The 21,215-nt window shown below is 45.9% G+C and overlaps 1 protein-coding gene across 1 annotated transcript in view; it reads right to left on the reverse strand.

Annotated features, from left to right (window-relative positions):
- Positions 1 to 316: 316 nt before the first annotated feature.
- Positions 317 to 21,215, reverse strand: part of TMEM44 (transmembrane protein 44) — a 47,080-nt gene continuing 26,181 nt past the window's right edge. The window contains exons 11-13 of the mRNA XM_023728717.1: positions 19,924 to 20,082; positions 6,041 to 6,073; positions 317 to 1,284 (exon numbers count right to left, since the gene is read on the reverse strand). Coding sequence (XP_023584485.1) covers positions 1,189 to 1,284; positions 6,041 to 6,073; positions 19,924 to 20,082 — 288 coding nt within the window. The 3' untranslated portion in view covers positions 317 to 1,188. The remainder of the gene's footprint in view (positions 1,285 to 6,040; positions 6,074 to 19,923; positions 20,083 to 21,215) is intronic.

Raw genomic sequence — 21,215 nt, forward strand, 5'->3', positions numbered from 1 at the left:
ACAACCAGGGACCAGAGCAGTTTGGATAAAGGGGATAAATGAGGTGGCTTTAAATTCACTTCTGGTTCAGAGGTCACCTGGGGATTAGGATCTATGCAGACTTGCAGCGCCAATCTGCCTCCAGGAGGCAGTCCCTTCTGCATGCTGCTGGGACTTGCGCTTCCCCTAGGAGAAAGTGGGCAGCTGCAGCTGAGCCACATGGGCTGCCATGGTCCAGCCAGGAGCAGAGCTGTGTTTCTTGGCATCTCTCCCAGTTCTCCTCGTGGCCAACTTCCGCGACTTCGCTGGGATTCAGACTTGTTGCTGTGCTCCACAGTGAGATACTTTAATTCATTCAATAAAGATTTAATCACTCCAGCGTTCCCTCCCGCCTCAGCCCATTCCTTCCACCCTTCCCCTCACTCATGATCACAGTATCAAAATAACAATCCTAAAATGGGATCACTGCGCTTGAATTTAACCTCCCACCATGCCTCTTACCCTCTGCGTGCTTTCAGTTACTCCTGAAGCACATAGTGCCCCTCACCTGCACACCCTCCCCCAACACACACCCCAGTCAGGTTGCAGGAAGTCCTGGTACCTAGAACAATTTGCCTATTTGCCCTTGCAATACCAGTGATCAACCAGTGAAATACCTGGTTGATCCAAGCAGTCCTATCTACAACTTCCAGCAGATAAGAGGGTGACCAGTTGCTGGGTACATGCCCCAGGCCCTCCAGCACAAGGACCCACCCTTCTCATCTCCTGGCTTAGCCAGGTCTTGTAGAATGGGTCTTTGCTGAGATACACACTAGATTTGCTAGATGAACTCATTCCTAGCACAAGCAGGTATTCAGGGTATGTTTGAGTCTAAAGGGAAAAAATGAAAACAGGGTCCAATGTCCTTGAGATGAAGATTTATCTTTACAATGCAGGAATGGTCTGTGAACTTCTAGTCTTCAGAACAAACTCGGTATATCCAGGTTGTCCACAGGACCTGAAGTCTTGGCTCTGCTTTGAGCCATGATGCAGACCAGCCAAGCTCAGTGACAGCTCTTGGTTCCTTACTCTCCTGGGCAGCCTCTCCAGCAGCTTAAAATTCCTGCTAAGGGTGTCACTGCAAGTTGCTCCCTGCTCCGTTCCTGACAAAGGCCTGACCTTGGGCTCTGTGCTGATGGGCTGGCTCCAGAAGGTGTTAATCATCAGAGGTCAAGTCCACTGGCTCATGGAGCCCCTGTGGGCCTGGGATCTGAGCATCTCCATGTTATCTTTGCTCCTTTCAAGGTGCACATCTTCAGGGTCCCACTGTGGAGAAAAGACAAATGGTACCTTCATGGAATGGACCGTTCCCATCTCTGATGATCCCCCACCCCCAAACAATAGCTTCAATCCTGGCTCTTTTGGCCCAAGCACAGACAAGGACAAACAGGTAAGGACAGGTGAACCAGGCCTATGTTTCCAGGACATAAGAGGGCAAGAGTAACTAAATTCAAAGATTTAATGAAGAGCCACCTGGAAGACACCAGCCCCACTTCCCTTCCTACCCCATTTTTCCACTGTTCTCTGCCTCCACCAAGTTCTTCTCTAGTGGGACTGAGTCATGTTCCCTTTATCCTGAGAAGTACCCCCTTCATGCCTAACTCACTCCTGGAAAAGGCCAGGCAAACTCAACCTGTTCTTTATGGCTTCGATAAGTGCCTCCTCCTCTAAGAAGTCTCCCTTGATTGCTTTATCCCCGCTGAGCTCTCACCCTCTTCTCTCTTTGTACTACCTATACCATGCATCTGCAGCTGAGCATGGACAGCTCGGTGCTTTCTCTGGACATCTTCCTTGTCCTTTGAGGTGGTGAAAACCAGGTGAAATTGAGCACTATTACAGATCAGTAAGTAAGCACAAGTAAGCCTGTGTATACCTTGCTTATTGGGTAATCCGTCCCTGTTCGGCAGACATGTCAAAAATAAACACTGAAAACTTAATTCAGAGTTGTGGTCGGTGCCAATGAATATTTCATTGCTGTGAGTCAGATAAGTGTGAAAAATTGAAATTTGTGAGGGTAAGAGTAGAGGTTAAAAGAAAAATGTGAGCACATGAGCATTGATGAAGCTGTTTGCAAAATCTCCCTATTGTTCCAATATGATGAATGAGAAAGAGCGTTACATGGGTCAAGGGGATCCTTCATGCTTCCTTTGGAATTCCAGCCATGGAGGCAAGTGGGGACTGGGCTCAAGTCTCCTTCTGCCACTCACTTGCAGTGCAACCTTTCAATCCCTGGGGCCTCAGTTTCCCCATGTGTAAGTTGTGGCACTGGATCAGCAACTAGGTAGTAAATCTCTTCTATTTCCGACTTTCTATGACGGATGATTCTGAGTCACAAGGTCACATCTGACAATATTGAAAGATCCAGGAAACAATAAGCAAGAGCTGTGTAAAATATGTTAACCTGGGCCACAACAGAAGGATCTATGTGGGCAAGAAAACAGACCTAGGCATGGCCATGTACCCCAAGAGACGCTCCACCAGCTGCCCAAACTTAAGCAGTCCTTAGATGTCCCAGATAAGGTCTTCAAGGTGCCCTGACAGATAACACCCACACCGTGTCAGTTATAAAACACAAATTTTGAACACAAAACCAGTCCAGTTAGTGATTTACTGATTTACTGATAACTGATAATAACTCAGTTCTACTACTTGGTGATTAGAAAATGCATCATGTTGAAAAGGCCACCTCATCCCCAGTGAGCCTGAAGACCAGGAACTAAGCTGACGTGGTTCAGCAGCTCAGCTGCCCCCATACTTGTGTGGGGCTATCAGCCAATTCTGGGGCTAACTTCTCATCTGCTTGTGGTTGCTGACCTTGCTGGACACCTCTCACCAAACTCCTTCCTGACATTATCAAAGATCCCAAGTAAGAAGGCTAGCCGAGCCCCTTGGCCTAGATGACTCAGCTTGTCCAACGGCAGAACTACCCATTGCCGTTGAGTTGATTCTGACTCATAGCAACCCTGTAGGACAGAGCAGAACTGCCCCGTAGGATTTCCAAAGCTGTAATCTTTATGGAATCAGACTGCCACATCTTTCTCCCACACAGCAGCTGGTGGGTTCAAACCACTGACCTTTCAGTTAGCAGCTAAGCACTTTAACTACTGCACCACCAGGACTCCTATGGCAGAACTAGGGATCTGTTTTGCTCTCTGAGGAGGGACAGTGTGCTTTTTGATGAATGCTGTTTCCAAGCTGAGGCCCATGTTCTAGATCACAATTCTAAGACTGTACTGGACCGACCATACCAGAAGCACCCAGGCTGCTCCTCACAAAGGCTGATGTTGGGAGCCCACCCCAGCCCCTATCTGTGGGTAGGAACCTAAGTTTTTGGCATTGTAACAGGCTCCTAGGGCGATTCTTTCCTGTTATTGTTAGTTGCCATGGAGTTGGCTCTGACTCACGGTGACCTTATGTGTAACAGAACGAAGCGTGCCATCCTTATGATCAGGGCGATTCTTCGATGCCCTAATGTTTGAGAACCACTGCTCCAGCTCCCCAAATGGCTGCCTAAGAGTGATTCTTCTAGTCCTACCCAATTCAGCTGCCTGCAAACAGAAACACCTGCCCACCTGAATCAAGTGAGCTATCCGAAATGGTTCAAGCCTCACAAAACATTTTAAATCTCTTTGTTCTGAATCCCCAGAATAACGTGTTTTAAAACTTCATATGAAGTCATTAAAAGCATTGCTGGAATCGAGGCATAAAGACAACTGGAGAAAAGATGATCTACTCTTTCATCAGAAACAGTCCTGGGAGATGACAGGCACAGGTGGTTGTCTTAAAACATGTACTTATCTGTCACTTGGAGGCAAGGGTGGCATGGAGACAGCAGCCCGCTGCCCAGGGCCTCAGAATGACAATGTGCGGGAACGTTGATTTCAGCAACTACTGCAGCCGCTCCCAGCACTACTACCGTTACTGACCCGTAGTTATTCACCTTGTTCATAGACTTTTGTTCCAAACCATGTCTCTTCACTGGGTTATGTGTTGTCATGGATTGAATTATGTCCCCCCCAAAATGTGTGTATCAATTTGGCTAGGCCATGATTCCCAGTATTCTGTGGTTGGCCTCCATTTTGTGATTATAATTTTACGTTAAAGAGGATTAGGGTGGGATTGTAACACCCTTACCCAGGTCACATCCCTGATCCAATATAAAGGGAGTTTCCCTGGGGTACGGCCTGCACCACCTTGTATCTTTCAAGAGATAAAAAGGAAAGGGAAGCAAGCCGAGAGTTGGGGACCTCATACCACCAAGAAAGCAGTGCCAGGAGCAGAGAGTGTCCTTTGGACCTGGGGTCCCTGCGTGAAGAAGCTCCTAGTCCGGGGGAAAATTGATGAGAAGGCCGACAGAGAGAGAAAGCCTTCCCCTGGAGGTGACGCCCTGAATTTGGACTTTCAGCCTACTTTACTGTGAAGAAATAAATTTATCTTTGTTAAAGCCATCCACTTGTGGTGTTTCTGTTATAGCAGCACTAGCTGACTAAGACATGCATCTTCTCTGAATCCCTACTTGACGATAGGGCTTATCTGAATACCCCCAATGCAGAAAGAACTCTGACTTGAGAGAGCCCTGAAAATCCCACTGATCTTCAGACTTGCCTCTTATTTTTACATTCTTTTATTCTAAAGGAATTGGCATGGGTCAGCCATCCAGGGAGGTCTAATAAAAACAGGAACTGATTCTCCTTCCTCTATTGCTCCAGCAAATAGAAACCAGTTGTTGTGTCTTGGATGGCCATTTGCAAGCTTTTAAGACCCCAGGCACTACACAAAAGGAAGTAGAAGAGAAGCACTAAACACGTTATTAGGCCAATTAATGGAGATGTCCCATGAAAGCATGACCCTGAACCTCCAAACCAAGGAACCAAATCTCATGAGGTATTTCTTTGTACATAAGCAGCCTCAGCAGCTGCTCTTTTTTTTGTCATTGTTGTAAAAATATCTATCATGTAACTTTTGCCAATTCAACTTTTTACAGATGTACAATTTAATGATAGCAATTACATTAATCAGCTGTGCAACGCTACCTTAATCAATTTGATTAATAGAAATAGGAGGAGGAAATGGAATGGGTGGCTAATTGCCTCCATGAACAACTGTCTTCTTTGCCATGAGACCAGAACTGGAGGTTACCTGGCTACCATTGTTGAACATTTTGATCGAATATTGCATAGAAGAATCCTGATCAAAAGGGGGAAAATGCAGAACAGAATTTAAAATTCTCATGGAATCTAGACTTTCTGGAGCCATGGAGGCTGGATGAGCCTCCAAAACTATTGCCCTGAGATAATTTTTTTCCTCCTACTTTTTTTTGTGTGTACGTGCTTTAGGTGAAAGTTTACAGCTCAATTTAATTTCTCATACAAAAATTTATACACATATTGTTATGTGAACCTAGTTGTAATCCCTATAATGTGACAGCACACTCCCCCTTTCCACCTCAGGTTTCTCATGTTCATTCAACCAGCGCTGAGATAATTTTTAAAACTTAAATCAAAAATATCCCCTGAAATCTTCTTAAAATCAAAAAATGGTTTAGCTTAATTAGTAAAGAATGTCTGCCTCGAGCATTGTGCTCTTTCAGAATCTATCTATATGGGATCAAATTGACAACAGCAGTTTGAAAGACTGGATAGGAAACTTGGGGGAAGTGAGTTTAGGTAAGTGGGGGAGGAGCAAATCACAAAAGGAAGGTGAGAACAGTCACACAACTTGAAGAACGTGATCAATGTCACTGAATTGTACATGTAGAAGCTGTTGAATTGATGTATGTTCTGCTGTGTATATTATCAACAACAACAACAAATTAAATAAATTCCAAAAAAAAAGAGCATGCAATATGAAACCAGTATTTCAAAAGGTAAAACAGCCCAGTAATCTCCAAAGATCTCTACTGGTTCCCCAGGTTTTGAACAAGTCACAATAAAAGATTTAAAACAAAAAACAAAAGAAAAAAACGAAAATCAAGCCATAGGAAGTCTCTCTTGGAATAGAGAGAGAGCATGATTGTTCATACCTGCTCTGAGTTTAGGGCCTCCCAATACTTCTGCTGCAGAATAAAAAGAGAGATGGAAAAAGTGTTGGACAGATTTTATCACCATCATGGAGCACAGCAGAGCTCAGTGCAAGCCAGTTAGCCAGGAGAGAGCCCCCAGATGATGCTGGGGAGCTAAGGAACAGCTGGCCTCAGCAAGCAAGCAAGCAGGCAGGCAGGCAGCAGTTAGATGATGAAAAGGATAATTATGATAATTATGAAGGGCTACAGGTCCTTGGGAAAATTATAATCTATAGAAATTTTAAAATAACTATTATTAGAAATTATTATTATTAGGAGTGTTATGGATTGAATTCTGTCTCCCAAAAAAATGTGTTGTAAATCCTAATCTCTATGCCTATGGTTATAATCACATTTGAGAATGGGTTGTCTTGGTTATGTTAATGAGGCAGGATTAAGATAGAGTGTGTTCTGAGATATAAAAGAGATTAAAAGAAGCAAGCAAAATAAGCAGATATGGGGGAAGAGAGATGACAAGCCACATGAAGATTCCAGGAGCAAAAGCTCAGAGACAAGGACCTTCCTCCAGAGCCGACAGAGAGAAAGCCTTCCCCTAAAGACGGCACTCTGAATTCAGATTTCTAGCCTCCTGAACTGTGAGAAACTAAATTTCTGTTTGTTGAAGCCACTCACTTGTGGTATTTCTGTTATAACAGCACTAGATAACAAACACAAGAAGTAATAATAGTACATCTCCCATTTAATAATTAAATGGCTGACGTGACTAAACTCAAATCCATAAAACTAAGGAAGAGAGATGCAAAAAAAATCCTCACCTTGCCAATGTGGGGTATTTACTACCAGCCAAGATTCAAGATCTATCCTGAAGTACAACGCTGTCAGTGATAGGATAATATCCATATGCCTACAAGGTAGACTAGTTAATACAACTATTATTCAAATTTATGTACCAACCACTAATGCCAAAGATGAAGAAATTGAAGATTTTTACCAACTTCTGCAGTTTAAAATTGATTGAACATGCAATCAAGATGCATTGATAATTACAGGTGATTGGAATGTGAAAGTAGGAAACAAAGAAGAAGAATCACTAGTTGGAAAATATGGCCTTGGTGATAGAAACAAGGCCAGTAATCACATGATAGAATTTTGTAAGACCAACAACCTATTCATTGGAAATACCTTTTTTCAACAACACAAACGGCAACTATACACATGGACCTCACCAGATGGAATACACAAGAATCAGATAGACTACATCTGTGGAAAGAGATGTTGGAGAACCTCAATATCATCAGTCAGAACAAGGCCAGGGGCAGACTGTGGAACAGACCTTCAATTGCTCCTATGCAAGTTCAAGTTGAAGCCAAAGAAAATCAAAAACAAGTCCATGAGAGCCAAAATACGACCCTGAGTATATTCCACCTGAATTTGGAGACCATCTCAAAAATAGATTTGACTCATTGAACACTAATGACCAGACGAGTTATGGGATGACATCAAGGACATTATACATGAAGAAAGTAAGAGGTCATTAAAAAGACAGGAAAGAAAGAAAAGACCAAAATGGATGTCAGAAGAGACTCTGAAACTTGTTCTTGAACGTTGAGTGGCTAAAGCAAAAGGAAGAAATGATGAAGTAAAAGAGCTGAACAGAAGATTTCAAAGGGCGGCTGGAGAAGACAAAGTAAAGTATTATAATGAAATGTGCAAAGACCTGGAGTTAGAAAACCAAAAGGGAAGAGCACGCTTGGTATTTCTCAAACTGAAAGAACTGAAGAAAGAATTCAAGCCTTGAGTTGCAATTTTGAAGGATATTGAATGACGCAGGAAGCATCAAAAGAAAATGGAAGGAATACACAGAGTCACTGTACCAAAAAGGATTAGTCAACGTTCAGCCATTTCAGAAGGTAGCATATGATCAAGAACCGATGGTACTGAAGGAAGAAGTCCAAGCTGCATTAAAGGCATATGGCAAAAAAACAAGGCTCCACAAATTGATGGAATACCAATTGAGATGTTTCAACAAACGGATGCAGAGCTTGAGGTGCTTACTTGTCTATGCCAAGAAATTTGGAAGACAGCTACCTGGCCAACCGATTGGAAGAGATCCATATTCATGCCCATTCCAAAGAAAGGCGATCCAACAGAATGTGGAAAATATCAAACAATATCACTAATATCATACACAAGTAAAATTTTGGTGAAGATCATTCAAAAATGGTTACAGCAGTAGAACGACAGGGAACTTCCAGAAATTCAAGCCAGATTCAGAAGAGGATGTGGAAGGAGAGATATCACTGCTGATGTTAGATGGATCTTGTCTGAAAGCAGAGAATACCAGAAAGATGTTTACCTGTGTTTTATTGACGATGCAAAGGCATTCAACTGTGTGGATCACAGCAAATTACAGATAACATTGCGAAGAATGGGAATTCCAGAACACTTAATTATGCTCAAGAGAAACCCGTACATAGATCAAGAGGCAGTCATTCAAACAGAACAAGGGGATACTGCGTGGATTAAAGCCAGGAAAGGTGTGCATCAGGGCTGTATCCTTTCACCATACTTATTCAATCATATGCTGAGCAAATAATCTGAGAAGCTGGACTATATGAAGAAGAAGGTGGCATCAGGATTGGAGGAAGACTCATTAACAACCTTCGATATGCAGATGACACAACCTTGCTTGCTGAAAGTGAAGAGGACTTGAAGCACTTACTGATGAAGACCAAAGACCACAGCCTTCAGTATGGATTACACCTCAACATAAAAGAAAAATCCTCACAACTGGACCAATAAACAACATCATGACAAATGGAGAAAACAGTGAAGTTGTCAAGGATTTCATTTTACTTGGATCCACAATCAACGCCCAAGGAAGCAGCAGTCAAGAAATCAAATGACCTATTGCACTGGGCAAATATGCTGCAAAAGACCTCTTTAAAGTGTTAAAAAGCAAAGATGTTACCTTGAAGACTAAGGTGCACCTGACCCAAGCCATGGTATTTTCAATTGCCTCATAAGCATGCGAAAGATGGGCAAGGAATAAGGAAGACTGAAAAACAATTGATACCTTTGAATTACGGTGTTGGTAAAGAATATTGAATATACCATGGACTGCCAAAAGAACAAACCAATCTGTCTTGGAAGAAGTACAGCTAGAATGCTCCTTGGAGGCAAGGATGGCGAGACTTCGTTTCACATGCTTAGGACATATTATCAGGAGGGATCAGTCCCTGGAGAAGGACATCATGCTTGGTAAAGCAGAGGGTCAACAAAAAAGAGGAAGACCCTCAACAAGAAGAAATGACACAGTGGTTGAAACAATGGGCTCAAGCAGAGCAATGACTATGAGGATGGCGCAGGATTGCGCAGGGTTTTTTCTGTCGTACACAGGGTTGCTATGAGTCGGAACCGTCTCGATGGCACCTAACAGCAACAACAACATATGCATGCAGAAGCTGGACAATGATAAGGAAGACCGAAGAAGAACTGATGCCTGTGAATTACGGTGTTGGTGAAGTATACTGAATACACTATGGACTGCCAGAAGAACGAACACATTTGTCTTGGAAGAAGTATGCTCCTTAGAAGCAAAGATGGCAAGACTTTGTCTCACATACTGTGGACATGTTATCAGGAGGGAGTAGTCGCTGGAGAAGGACATCATGCTTGGTAAGGTAGAGGATCAGTGAAAAAGTGGAAGATCCTTGATGAGATGGATTGACACAGTGGCTGCAACAATGGGCTCAAGCATAGCAACGATTATGAGGACAGCCAGCACCAGGCAGCGTTTCGTTCCGTTGTACACATAGGGTCATTAGACTTGACAGCACCTAACAACGGCAACAACAGAGTCCCCCAACCGGACTGCAATGAAACTATGAAACTTGCTTTCCAAATCTTCAGCTTCATGTGGTTAAAATTTAAGAAGAGTGCCCTCTAGTGGAGATAGTGGTCAGGATTTCTTTTTAAAGTTATTTTTAAGTCAATGATGATAACGCGCCTAAGGAGTACAATTAACTCAAATCTTTGTAATTGAGGTGTCCCTCACCTCAGCCCCCTAAAACTGAAAATAACATTTATAGTTTTTCCCCATTTGGAGAGGAAAATGTGTTCATCATAAAAAAAGTTTCAAATAAAATAAAGATACCCAATAATTCTACCCTCAATAAGGCAGCCTCTGTGAACATATGAGGAGTCCCTGTGTGGTGCAAATGGTTAAGCGCTCAACTACTAACCAAAAGGTTGGGGGTTTGAACCCACCCAGAGGCACCTTGGAAGAAAGATCTAGCAATCTGCTTCGGAAGGTCACGGCCTTGAAAACCCTAAGGAGTGCAGCTCGACTCTGCACACACAGGGTTCCATGAGTTGGAATCGATAGCAACTGTTTTTTTTTCTTTTCTTTTTTTAGTTTATAAACATATGAACATTTACTGAATAGTGTACAGCTTATATATGTATATGTATATATGTGTGTGTGTATGTGTGTGTGTGTGTGTATGTCAGGCTTAGAACCAGTTCAAACCCCTGCTGAGAATTTGCATTTTCACTCTAGATATCCTGAATCAGAATCTACAGTTTAACAAGCTCCCCAGGTGATTCTTATGTGTAATAGATTTTGAAACCCCTGCTCTACTGGTGGTTCTCAGAGCTGGTCCCTAACCAGCGGCATTAGCATTACCTGGGAACTTGGTAGACATGCAAATTCTTAGCAAGGATTCTAACTAAAACAAACTGGTTCAAAGCCCTCATATACACACACACACACACACACACACACACACACACATACACATATATAATCAATATAAATATATATATTATCAAATTGTGCAAATGGCTTTACTCTCTTAATGTACAATGAGATTTTGTCATATATTTAAATGGTCTTCAGGATCATTATTCTATCACCGCTGGTGGGGACCGTAATCCAAAACCAAACCCATTGTCATTGATTTGCTTCCGACTCACAGCGACCCTATAGGACAGGGTAGAACTGCTCCATAGGGTTTCCAAGGAGTGGCTGGGGGATTCAAACTGCCGACCTTCTGGTTAGCAGCTGAGCTCTTAACCACTGCGCCACCAGGGCTCCTCACAATCTGCCTTATTTATAAAAGCATATTTTTTCATGCTTCTGAAACCAAGAAGCATCCTATAACTGCTGTATACAGGGCATGTGGGAATGTTTCCTTTGTTTCTGAAGTTTGGGGTGTGTCTTAGTTACTGAAGAAATAATAGGGTCACTTTCTAGCTTACACTTTAGACTATGGGAGCTGGCTGGGCCCGCAGAGACCATTTTGTCCAGCCTCGTCCGCTAAGACTTGGGGAGAAGTTACTCTCCGTCAGCGTGGGGACAGGAGACTGTTGGCCTCAGGACTGATGATGAAGTCTTAAGACTGACCAGTACACACCAGCTTCAGTTTTTCCCTAGACTTCTAAAAACAGAGTTCCTTTTGACCTGGTACCTTAAGGACTGTAAAACATTACGCCATACGCTTTAAAAGTCTCATCCTTTCCATTTCTTTTTTAACCCATACAACATTTATAGTTAATTAACCAATTATACAGCACGTACTCTGGGATCAAGCAATGTTTTGTCTCTCCCAGCTTTATTTTTTCATCTCTAAAACCCACTGCCATCAAGTCCATTCCGACTCATAGTGACCCTTTAGGACAGAGTAGAACTGCCCCGTAGGGTTTCCAAGGCTGTAATCTTTACAGAAGTAGACTGCCACATCTTTTTCCCAAGGAGTAGCTGGTGGGTTCGAACTGCTGACGTTTCAGTTAGCAGCCAAGCGCTTAACCACTGCGCCACCAGGGCTCCCTTCTTCATCTCTACCTGCCCCATACTCCCTGCACTACTAGTTCTCCCTGGGCTGTTGCAGGCGGAGGGGGAGAGAGAGCCGTGAGACGGGAAAATGCTTCCAGGACTGTGAAGTGCTGTATGCGAGGGAACTGCTTTTGCAGCACAGTGATCCCTCACTGGAGCCCTGGTGGCTCAGTGGTTAAGCGTTTGGCTGTTAACCCAAAGGTCGGCAGTTCGGTTCCACCAGCCCCTCCTTGGAAACCCTATGGGGCAGTGCTACCCTGTCCTATAGGGTCGCTATGAGCAGCAATCGACTCCACGGCAACAGGTTTGGTTTTTGGGTTGTTCCCTCATTACTGGGTGCTGTGGGTGAGTTAGCCACTCAAACCTCTCTCCGTCCAGGTCTGACCAGGCCCTTCGTGAACTGGATCAGTGAGAAATAAAAGTCCTGACCCACAGTAGATCAGTTTCCTTTATAAAGAGGCCACACAGCTTCCCTTCAGGAGCTCCCCAAAGTTGGAAGGAAAAGGCCGTGAGGAGAGGCCATGGTAGATTAAAGTGATTGGCAGCAGGGGTGGGAACGAGCATGTCCAAACCTAGTCACAAGGAGACACAAATACTGCAGTTAGGCCAAATCCCAGGGCCACCAGTGGGAAAGGCTTGACAACCACGGCTCCGTTCCTGAGTTCTGGGAAGAAATTCTGCTGTCAAATGCTGCTGTGAAGACCTGGTCTGGTGAACGGCTTCGTCTACCTGAAAGTGGCACGACCAAGTTTGGTTCAGGAGTCGATTTGTCAGATAAAATACAGGACACTCAGTGAAATCTGAATTTCAGATGAACCTACACTAAAAAATTATTCGTTGTTTATTCAAATTTCACGGGGTGTCCTGTATTTTTTTAGCTGCTAAATGTGGCATCCCTACTCAGGAGATCAGGGAAGGCTTCCTGGAGGAGATAGAATTTGGCTAGGGCCTTGAAGGGCCGGTGGAGAAGACATTGCTAAGCAAAGCAATTCAGAAAGGGGAAAGCTGGCTGGATTCGTGAAGAGACTTAAAGAGTTGGCCCAGGACCAGATGGTGAAGTGTCCTGGGGGTCAGGCGAAGGACTTAGGACTTTGTAAGCAGTATGAAGTCACAGAGGGCCTTAGAGCAGCGAGGCAACTGGACTGGACTTGAGTGTTGGAAGATCCTATGCTGTGTTTTGTGCAGGATAGAAAAGAAAGGAGAGATGGAGGCAGGGAGCTGAACAGAGAGCTCCTGCCTTGGTCCAGGTGGAAATACTAAGGCTCTTCCTTGGATTTGGACAGTAGGATTGGAAACGTTCTAGAGACTGAGGTTGCCAGAAGAGGCGTTCAGAGCATGGGATCTGGGCGGACACTATCAAGGCAGCCAACATGTTTTGCTGGCGGCTTACTCTCTTATGTTCCTGATGGAAGCCCTTCTAAGAACTAACTGAGCGTAATGAACCTCCACCCACCTCCTCCAACAATACACTTTTACACTTAGGGTTGTGTTGCTAAATGGAACCTTATACATGGCCCAGTCCAAAGCTATTGGCATGTCTGTGAACAGTGCACCACTGCATCAGAGCTCCTTCACGTCCTGCCCTGCTGGGCCTCGCTACGCTCAGGGGTCAGTATCTCCACTCTCAGAGCAGGTCCAGAGAAACAGGTGGGTGCCACCCAGTAACACGGCGCTAAGGGCCAGAAGTAGTACTGCGGCTCAGCCCCGTTTTCTACTACAACCCTGACTGAGTGTGGTAGTCTAGCAAAGCGACCGCAGCACCGTTTGATCCTCACAGTCTCTCTGGTACAGGCAGGGCAGGGCTCACGGCTCCCGTGTTACAGAGAGGACAACTAAAACCAGAGAAGCCCCGTGCAGGCCCAGGCCAGCTGGCAGGTCGGGAGAGCCCAGCCCTGTGTACCCTGCCTCCCGGGTCTGGGTGGGTTCTCCTGCACAGCCCCTTCCCCTTTGGGGGCCCAGTGAGGTCTCCTTCCTCACTCCCAGTGGGGCCGACTGTCCCCCCCATTTTGAGGTGGGCTGTGTTGTACTGTCTCGCACTGTCTCGTGGCAGATGGCTCCACCCCTCAGGGAGAAAACAGATCTGTAGAGGCAGAAACCATGTCCTGAACTGGAACGTTCTGGCCTCTTTCTTCATACTTAAATGAACTTTTTTTTCTCTAAAATTAGCACTTTTATAATCAGAAAAATACACACACGCACTTTTTTTTTTCCTCTTAAAAGAATGATTTGGCTTTAAGAATGGCAAAAGTCTAAGGGGACATGCCCTGGTCAGCGGGCGCCGGGAGCAGGGTTTAGACAGGAGACAAGCAGCCTCGGTTATCAGAAGCCTGAGGCACAACATTAGCAGGAACACGTGGGCCAGGGGCTTGGCTCTCCTCACTCAGAGCAGTCTGCTGTTTGCCTCGTTTCTTATCTCTCGCCCCTCCCCAGACATGTGCATACACATGCGCACACACGCATATACACACGTGCATACACCACACGTGCGCGCGTGCACCCGTGTGCACACACGCACACACATGCGTGCAGACACGCACACATGCATACACACGTGCGCACGTACCCGCACACAAGAACACACACACACGCACACAGGCCTGCACAGCTCTAGTCACGGTCACTCTGCACCATGCGGCCTCCTTGCAGAAGTCCTATAAAGCTGCTTACACCAGGACTATGGCATTGCTGGGAAGCACAGAAGGAGCAGGGAAAAAAATGACGAAACACTCTTTTGTCATAAAGCGGGACACAATCTTTTTTTGAATCCCAGAGGCTAAAAAACGGAAACGTTAAAAAGCCGTGGAAGCAGCAATCTTCAGGCCTTTCACAAAGCAGGCTTTGGTCCTCTGCCCGTTTTCAGTCTCTCCCTGCCCATATAGCCCTGCCTCCCAACAGGTAGAAACAAGGGTGAAACATGGTACCTTTAGCAGTCCCAAGGCTGGGGGAAAGCCAGCCCTGCTCCCCTAAGACAGTGTGCCCGCTGCCCTTAGAAAGTCAGGCAGCTACTTCTGCAAGCCGCGCTCCCTCTAAGCCCGGGCCCAAGCTTCCACAACCTCATCTGTCTCTGTCCTCACCCCTTCTCTCGTTCTGGGTCATTGGAATTGTTTGTAAATTCTGCTGTTTTGTCTCTTCTGTTAGACAGAGAGGCAGAGCACAGGGCAGAGAGTCAGTTTTCTCGTCTGTAAAATGGGAATAATGGGTGATAAACCCCATCCTGCATACCTCCCTGAGTATAAGCATCTGCCTAGCCAGTGGAGTACAGTGGCTAACAACCATGAGGTTTTGGAACCAGACAGCTGGGTACAAATCCCGGGTCTGCCACATCATCATCATCATTATTATTATTATGTTTTCTGGGGCAAGTTCCCTAACCTCACTGTGCCCCTCTTCTGAAAGACAAAATGACAACAGCGCCTGCCCCAGAGCTGTTAAAAGGATTAAACAACACAGGGCCTGTACGTACCATGCCTTCCAGCAGCCTGGGGCACGACCTGCACGCAGCTGCTGCTAACAATGAATACTGCTATTCTGATTCACAGGCTTCAGAGCACTTTGTGAACCAGAGTGCTGGGAATACAATGCATGGTTGAGGCGCTACTCATTTCTCCACATCCCCTAGTGCAGAAAAAACAAACTAAACCCATTGCCGTCGAGTCAGTTCCGACTCATAGCGACCCTATAGGACAGAGTAGAACTGCCCTGTGGGGTTTCCAAGAAGCGGCTGGTGGATTTGAACTGCTGGACTTTTTGGTAAACAGCTGAGCTCTTAACCACTGTGCCACCAGGGCTCCCTAGTGCAGAAAGCAGATATTCAAATCAGTTGGGTGAGGAATCTCCCAAGAACACGGACATGGGATCACTCTCTGGGAACCAAGTTACACCATCGTAGAAGACCACAGAAGATAAACACAGCACCTTAGACTGAAGACACCGAGTGGCTCCCAGGCCGCCGTAGCGGGTAGCTGAAAAGCATTCTTGTACCTACCAAAGCGATCAAATGGAAGCCGAGCTGGCCAACAACAGACACAGACCACAGAGGAGGTGGCTGGGGGAACAGTAGCCCACCTCAGTGGCGTCCAGGGGAGAGAGGCAGGGACAGGCACAGCGCAAGAGTGAGGACAGACATACCAGGCTGTCAGATCTCAATGCCATGAAATGTTTGAATCCTGCAACTCTGGAGCAAAAAAAGCATTCAACAGCTAGATGAAGTGACTATCTAAGACCCCACTGGCCTCCATCTGTATGCTTCAGTCTCTTAGGAGCGAGTCTGAAGCGTCAGGGGGAGGATCAGACTCTCCACTGCGATCAATTTACCAAGTAATTACCAATCTGGGCAGGAGGCTTTGGTGGTTCACTGGTAGAATTCTCACCTTCCGCTAGGGAGACCTGGGTTTGAAGTATGATTCCTGGCCAATGTGCCTCATGCACAGCTACCCTCCTCCCTCAGTGGAGGCTTGTGTGTTGTCATGATGCTGAATAGGTTTCAGTGAAGCTTCCAGACTACGATGGACTAGGAAGAAAGGCCTGGTGATCTACTTCCAAAGATCGGCCAATGAAAACCCTATGGATCACAACAGTCCAATCTGCAACTGATCATGGGGATGGCGCAGGATCAGGCAGCATTTTGTTCCATTTTGTTCCGGGTTAGGGTTAGGGTTGCCACGAGTCAGGGGCCAACTTGACGGCAGCTAATAACCAACCACTCTCTGAGGCGGGTTCAGGCCAGTCCATTTGTCTTCATACACTTTTCTCTCAAACTTCCACCTGAGAAAATGTTTGTTGAATGAGAGCACCAAACAGCCAGGTAAGGTCCAGTGTTACACTAATCTCCTCAAAGGCCCTTCTCGCTCTCGCTCAGCCACAAACAAACCAGTATCTTTAATGCTGCTTTGAAAAGCAAGAGTATGTCAAGCACCCACAATCCCACCACCTGGGGGCAGACAATGATGGGCAGTCTTGTGAGTTAATTTAAATTTTCTTCTTTACATTTTCTCCGTTTCCCAAATGTTCTAGAAAGAGCATGTGCTACTTTTAAGGATGGAAAATATAGACTTCCAGAAAGTCCAATGGATCCTATACTACCTGAACAAATCTACACTGTCTCCTGCTCATGTACTAAACAATCTCTATGGTGGAGTTTCACCATCCTGTTAAATGATTCATTAAATCTTAATTTACCCAAGTCTATAGAGATCAAAGTTCATTGGTGGTTATCAGGGGGAGAGGAAGACACAATGCTTAGGGGTCACCGAGCTTCTGTGAAGGGTGATGGAAAATTCTCGGAACAACATGATGAATGTAGCTGATGTCGCGGAAAGTAAAGCCTGTAGAAATGGCAATGTTTTGTTACCTATATATTTACCACAAGAGAAAAAATTTAAAAAATTAAGTCACCTCTTTACAGGACCTCAGGAACTTGGTCATTTGTGTGTGAGCATGTTCTAGGGAGGGAAGCAGGAGGATAGTGCTGGGGGGAAGGTGAGGCTGGGGCAGCTGAGCTTCTAAAAATATATTTCTTTTAACATGTGCAAAAGCATTCATTCCCACGTACCTAATTCAAGAGTATGACCCTGTCCCCTTGGAGTTTCCATATTAAAAAAATAGACTTCTTCAAAAAGAGGGAAATAATAGAGTAGGAGAAGAACAAGGACTACAAAACAGAGAAATGGCCCAAATGAGATATAACCCAAACCAGACCAAACCAAACCCATTGCCGTCGAGTCGTTTCCAACTCAAAGCAACCCTATAGCGCAGACGAGAACTGCCCCACAGGGTTTCCAAGGATTCGAACTGCCGACCTTTTGGTTAGCTGCCTGGGCTCTTAACCACTGTGCCACCAGGGCCCCAAATGAGATATAAAGAGAAGTTTCTAAATTTTCCAGTTCACTGTCCAATCCTTACCTCAGCTAAGGGTTGGCGGGGGGCAAAAGTAGCCCTCATTTCCACAGAGTGGATGTCGCGGCCCTTCCTCTCCAGCTCTCTCTGACTCACAGACTTAACCGTCCCTTCTCCACACAGAACCTCTTTGTTGTCAAGCTCATTTTTCTCCATTAGTCTTAGATCCCTGCCAAGATGCCTGGCTCCAGGTTGGCACGCCATGGGCCTTGAGTGTCCTATGAATTCTGAAACTGGATCAAAGAAATGCACGACACAGGACTGACACAGGAATACAGGAACCCCAAATGGTTCTTGGTCTGGTGAACAACTCCTAACTAAAAACATGGCTCAGTGACCAGCTGTGTTCCAGAATTTAGGGATAGAGAAAGATGAAAGCGACCCAGGCACCATTCCTAAGAGCTCACGCGGAGCCTGGGAACCCCTGGAGGAAAGGACCAGAGGCCTGGGAAGGGGTAACAGTCAATGGCCAGGGGGTGGGGGTGTCCAGGTGTGGGTAGGGGAAGTGCATGAGGCTGGGGCAGGGGGTGAAGGGTCTGGAATATCACTCAAAGGAATCTGGACTTTATCCCACAGATTGATGGCTCTTGGCCTTTTGGATTTCAGAGTTGAGTAGAAGTTCAACAAACGTGGAAGACTTACTCAGGATGGCTAATTGTTGACTTTGCCAAATAAGGCCATGAAACCAAACCCCAAAACTCGACACCAACCACCAATTACTATTTACCATCATTTCACAAAAGGGCGTTCAAACACCAAAAAAGTAGGAAGGACACAAACTCAGAATGAAGGAACGACAGTCCTTCCCTCCCCTAAAAGACAGCGCAACCTTCTGCTGACATACAGATGTCCACTGCATTGTCCCTGCCGTTCTCATCTTTCCACAGACAGATGGAAACTTCCTCATAGAACAGGCTTGGGACCCACGGCTGTGGGCCCAAGAGTGACAGGATAGCTCAGAACCGAGCACTACACCCGCTTGTGGTATCCAAAACATGAAATGCATTTGGTTCGCTGACCCAGAATACAAAATGAGGTGAAGTTGATGGAAGTGGCAGGCCTGGTGCCTACCACAGCGTCCACCAGTGTACGGACCCACTAGAGCAACAGGATATAGCTGACGTTTCTCGAGGCTTGTGGAGGTGTATGGGTTGAACTGTGTTCCCAAAAAAGATACGTTGAAGTCCTAGCCCCCAGTACCTGTGAATGTGCCATTACTTGGCAATAGGATGCGTGCAGATGTAACCAAGTTAAGATAAGATTATTAGGGAGGTCTCAATCTAATACAGGAGCCCTGGTGGCACAGCGGTTAAGTGATACAACTGCTAACCAAAAGGTTGGCAGTTCAAATCCACCAGCTGCTCCTTGGAAACCCTATGGGGCAGTTCTACTGTGTTCTATAGGGTTGCTATGGGTTGGGATCGACTTGACGGTAACAGGTTTTTTTTTTTGGGGGGGGGTTTAATCCAATATAATTGGTGTCCTTAAAGGAAGAGACACAGATAGAGACACAGGGGAGAATGCCATGTGACAACAGAGTCGGACTGGAGGGATGCCGCCACAAGCCAAGGAACGCCAAGGCTTGCTAGCAACACCAGAAGCTAGGAGCCAGACATGGAATGGATCCTCCCCTCAGAGCCTCCAGTAGGAACAAACACTGCCAGTGCCTTGATTTTGTACATCGAGCCTCCAGAAGCGTGAGATAATACATTTCTGTGGTTTTAAGCCACCTAGCTTGTAGTACTTTGCAGCAGCCTGAGGAAACTGCTACGGGAGAGAAGCTTCCATGGTCAAACGGGTGTGGAAAACATGGAGATTTTTAAAAAGCATATTGCTCACTCATTTATCTCTCCAGGGCTTGAATGCACATGTGGTGCTTCGAGACCAGACTCCACTATGCAGTGTCTCCCTGACGGATTTGACCGTGGAAGCCTCCTCTCAGTACTGACACAGCTCAGGAATTGCACCGGGCACACAGTCAGTGCTCTGCGGATGCTTCTTCATTATTTAGCAAGTGCAGCCTCTCTGGATGGGTCTCGCTGATGACGGTGCTGAGGTTAGCATACAGAAGCAGTGCAAGCACAGAGGGGCGCTGGCAAGGGTTGGTGACCGAGGACATCATGCGCCTGCCTGGCAAGCAGCAACCACGTACCTCGAGGTCGGAGTTGATGGAGGAGACCTCAGAGGAGCTGCTGGAAGACACGCGGGCCCGGATGACCTGCACGGGGGGGTACGACGGGGGCTCCTGCAGGGAAACATCTCCAGTGCTCATCTGTTGGTCATCAGGCAGCCTGGTGGCACTGCAGCCGGCCTGCAAGGCATGTGGAGAGGGCAGAGAGGGACAAGTAGTTCATCTCTTTATTTCTGAATTGTCAACCATTACATACCTCAGGACTCAAAAGGTACAAAAGGGTGCACTGTGCAAAGTCCACCTCCACCGTGTCCCGCCGTCATCAATTCTCCTGCCTCAAGGGGCGGCCAGTGTAATCAGCTTCTTGTGCGTCCTTCTGGATACTCTATAGATACATAGTCTAATCTAACACACACACACCACACACATATACATAAAATGACAACCACTTGCCAACCAGGTGCCTTTGACTCATAGCGACCCCATGTGTGTCGGAGTAGAACTGTGCCCCACAGGATTTTCAATAGTTAATTTTTTGGAAATGGATCGCCAGACCTTTATTCTGAGGTAGCTCTGGGTGGACTCGAATACCCAACCTTTCAGTGGGCAGTCCAGAGCATTAACTGTTTGCACCACCCAGGGATTCCCTATATATTTATGTAAAACTAAAACCAAACCCGCTTGTCGTCAAGTTGATTTCAACTCCTAGCAACCCTACAGGGTAGAGTAGAACTGCCCCATAGAGTTTCCAAGGCTGTAATCTTTACAGAAGCAGACCGCCACATCTTCCTCCCGCGGAGCTGCTGGTGGCTTCAAACCGCTAATCTTTTGGGTAGCAGCCAAGCGCTTAACCACTGCGCCACCAGGGCTCCTTCTTCCCCCTCGCTGCACATATGCTAGCATATCTCCACGCTCTCTCCTGTATTTTTCCCACATAACAATGTGCTTTAGGGTGAGTTCTAGATCAGAAGAAATTTTTTTTGTAGCCTAGTACTGGTGTTCACAGTTTATCTAACCAGTCCCCTAGGATGGCCACTGAGGCTGTTTCCAATCCCTTGATTTTACAGTCAACACTGTCTGCAGCAAACTACATTTACATCCAAGATTTTTTATTTAAAGGATGAACTCCTAGAAGAGGAGCTTCCGGATCAAAGGGCATGTGCACTTGCCATCTGGGTGGCTGTTGCCAAAAACGCCCCCCATGCAGGCTTTAACAACGCACGCTACGGGTACGAAAGTGAGTCGGGAAGGTTTAGGGGAGGAAGAAACGTGTGAAATTTTATTTCCGTCTGTCTGTCTTTCTCAGACAAGAG

The sequence above is a fragment of the Trichechus manatus genome, unplaced genomic scaffold (genome assembly GCF_000243295.1).
Source record: "Trichechus manatus latirostris isolate Lorelei unplaced genomic scaffold, TriManLat1.0 scaffold00026, whole genome shotgun sequence".
NCBI classification, from domain to species: Eukaryota; Metazoa; Chordata; class Mammalia; order Sirenia; family Trichechidae; genus Trichechus; species Trichechus manatus.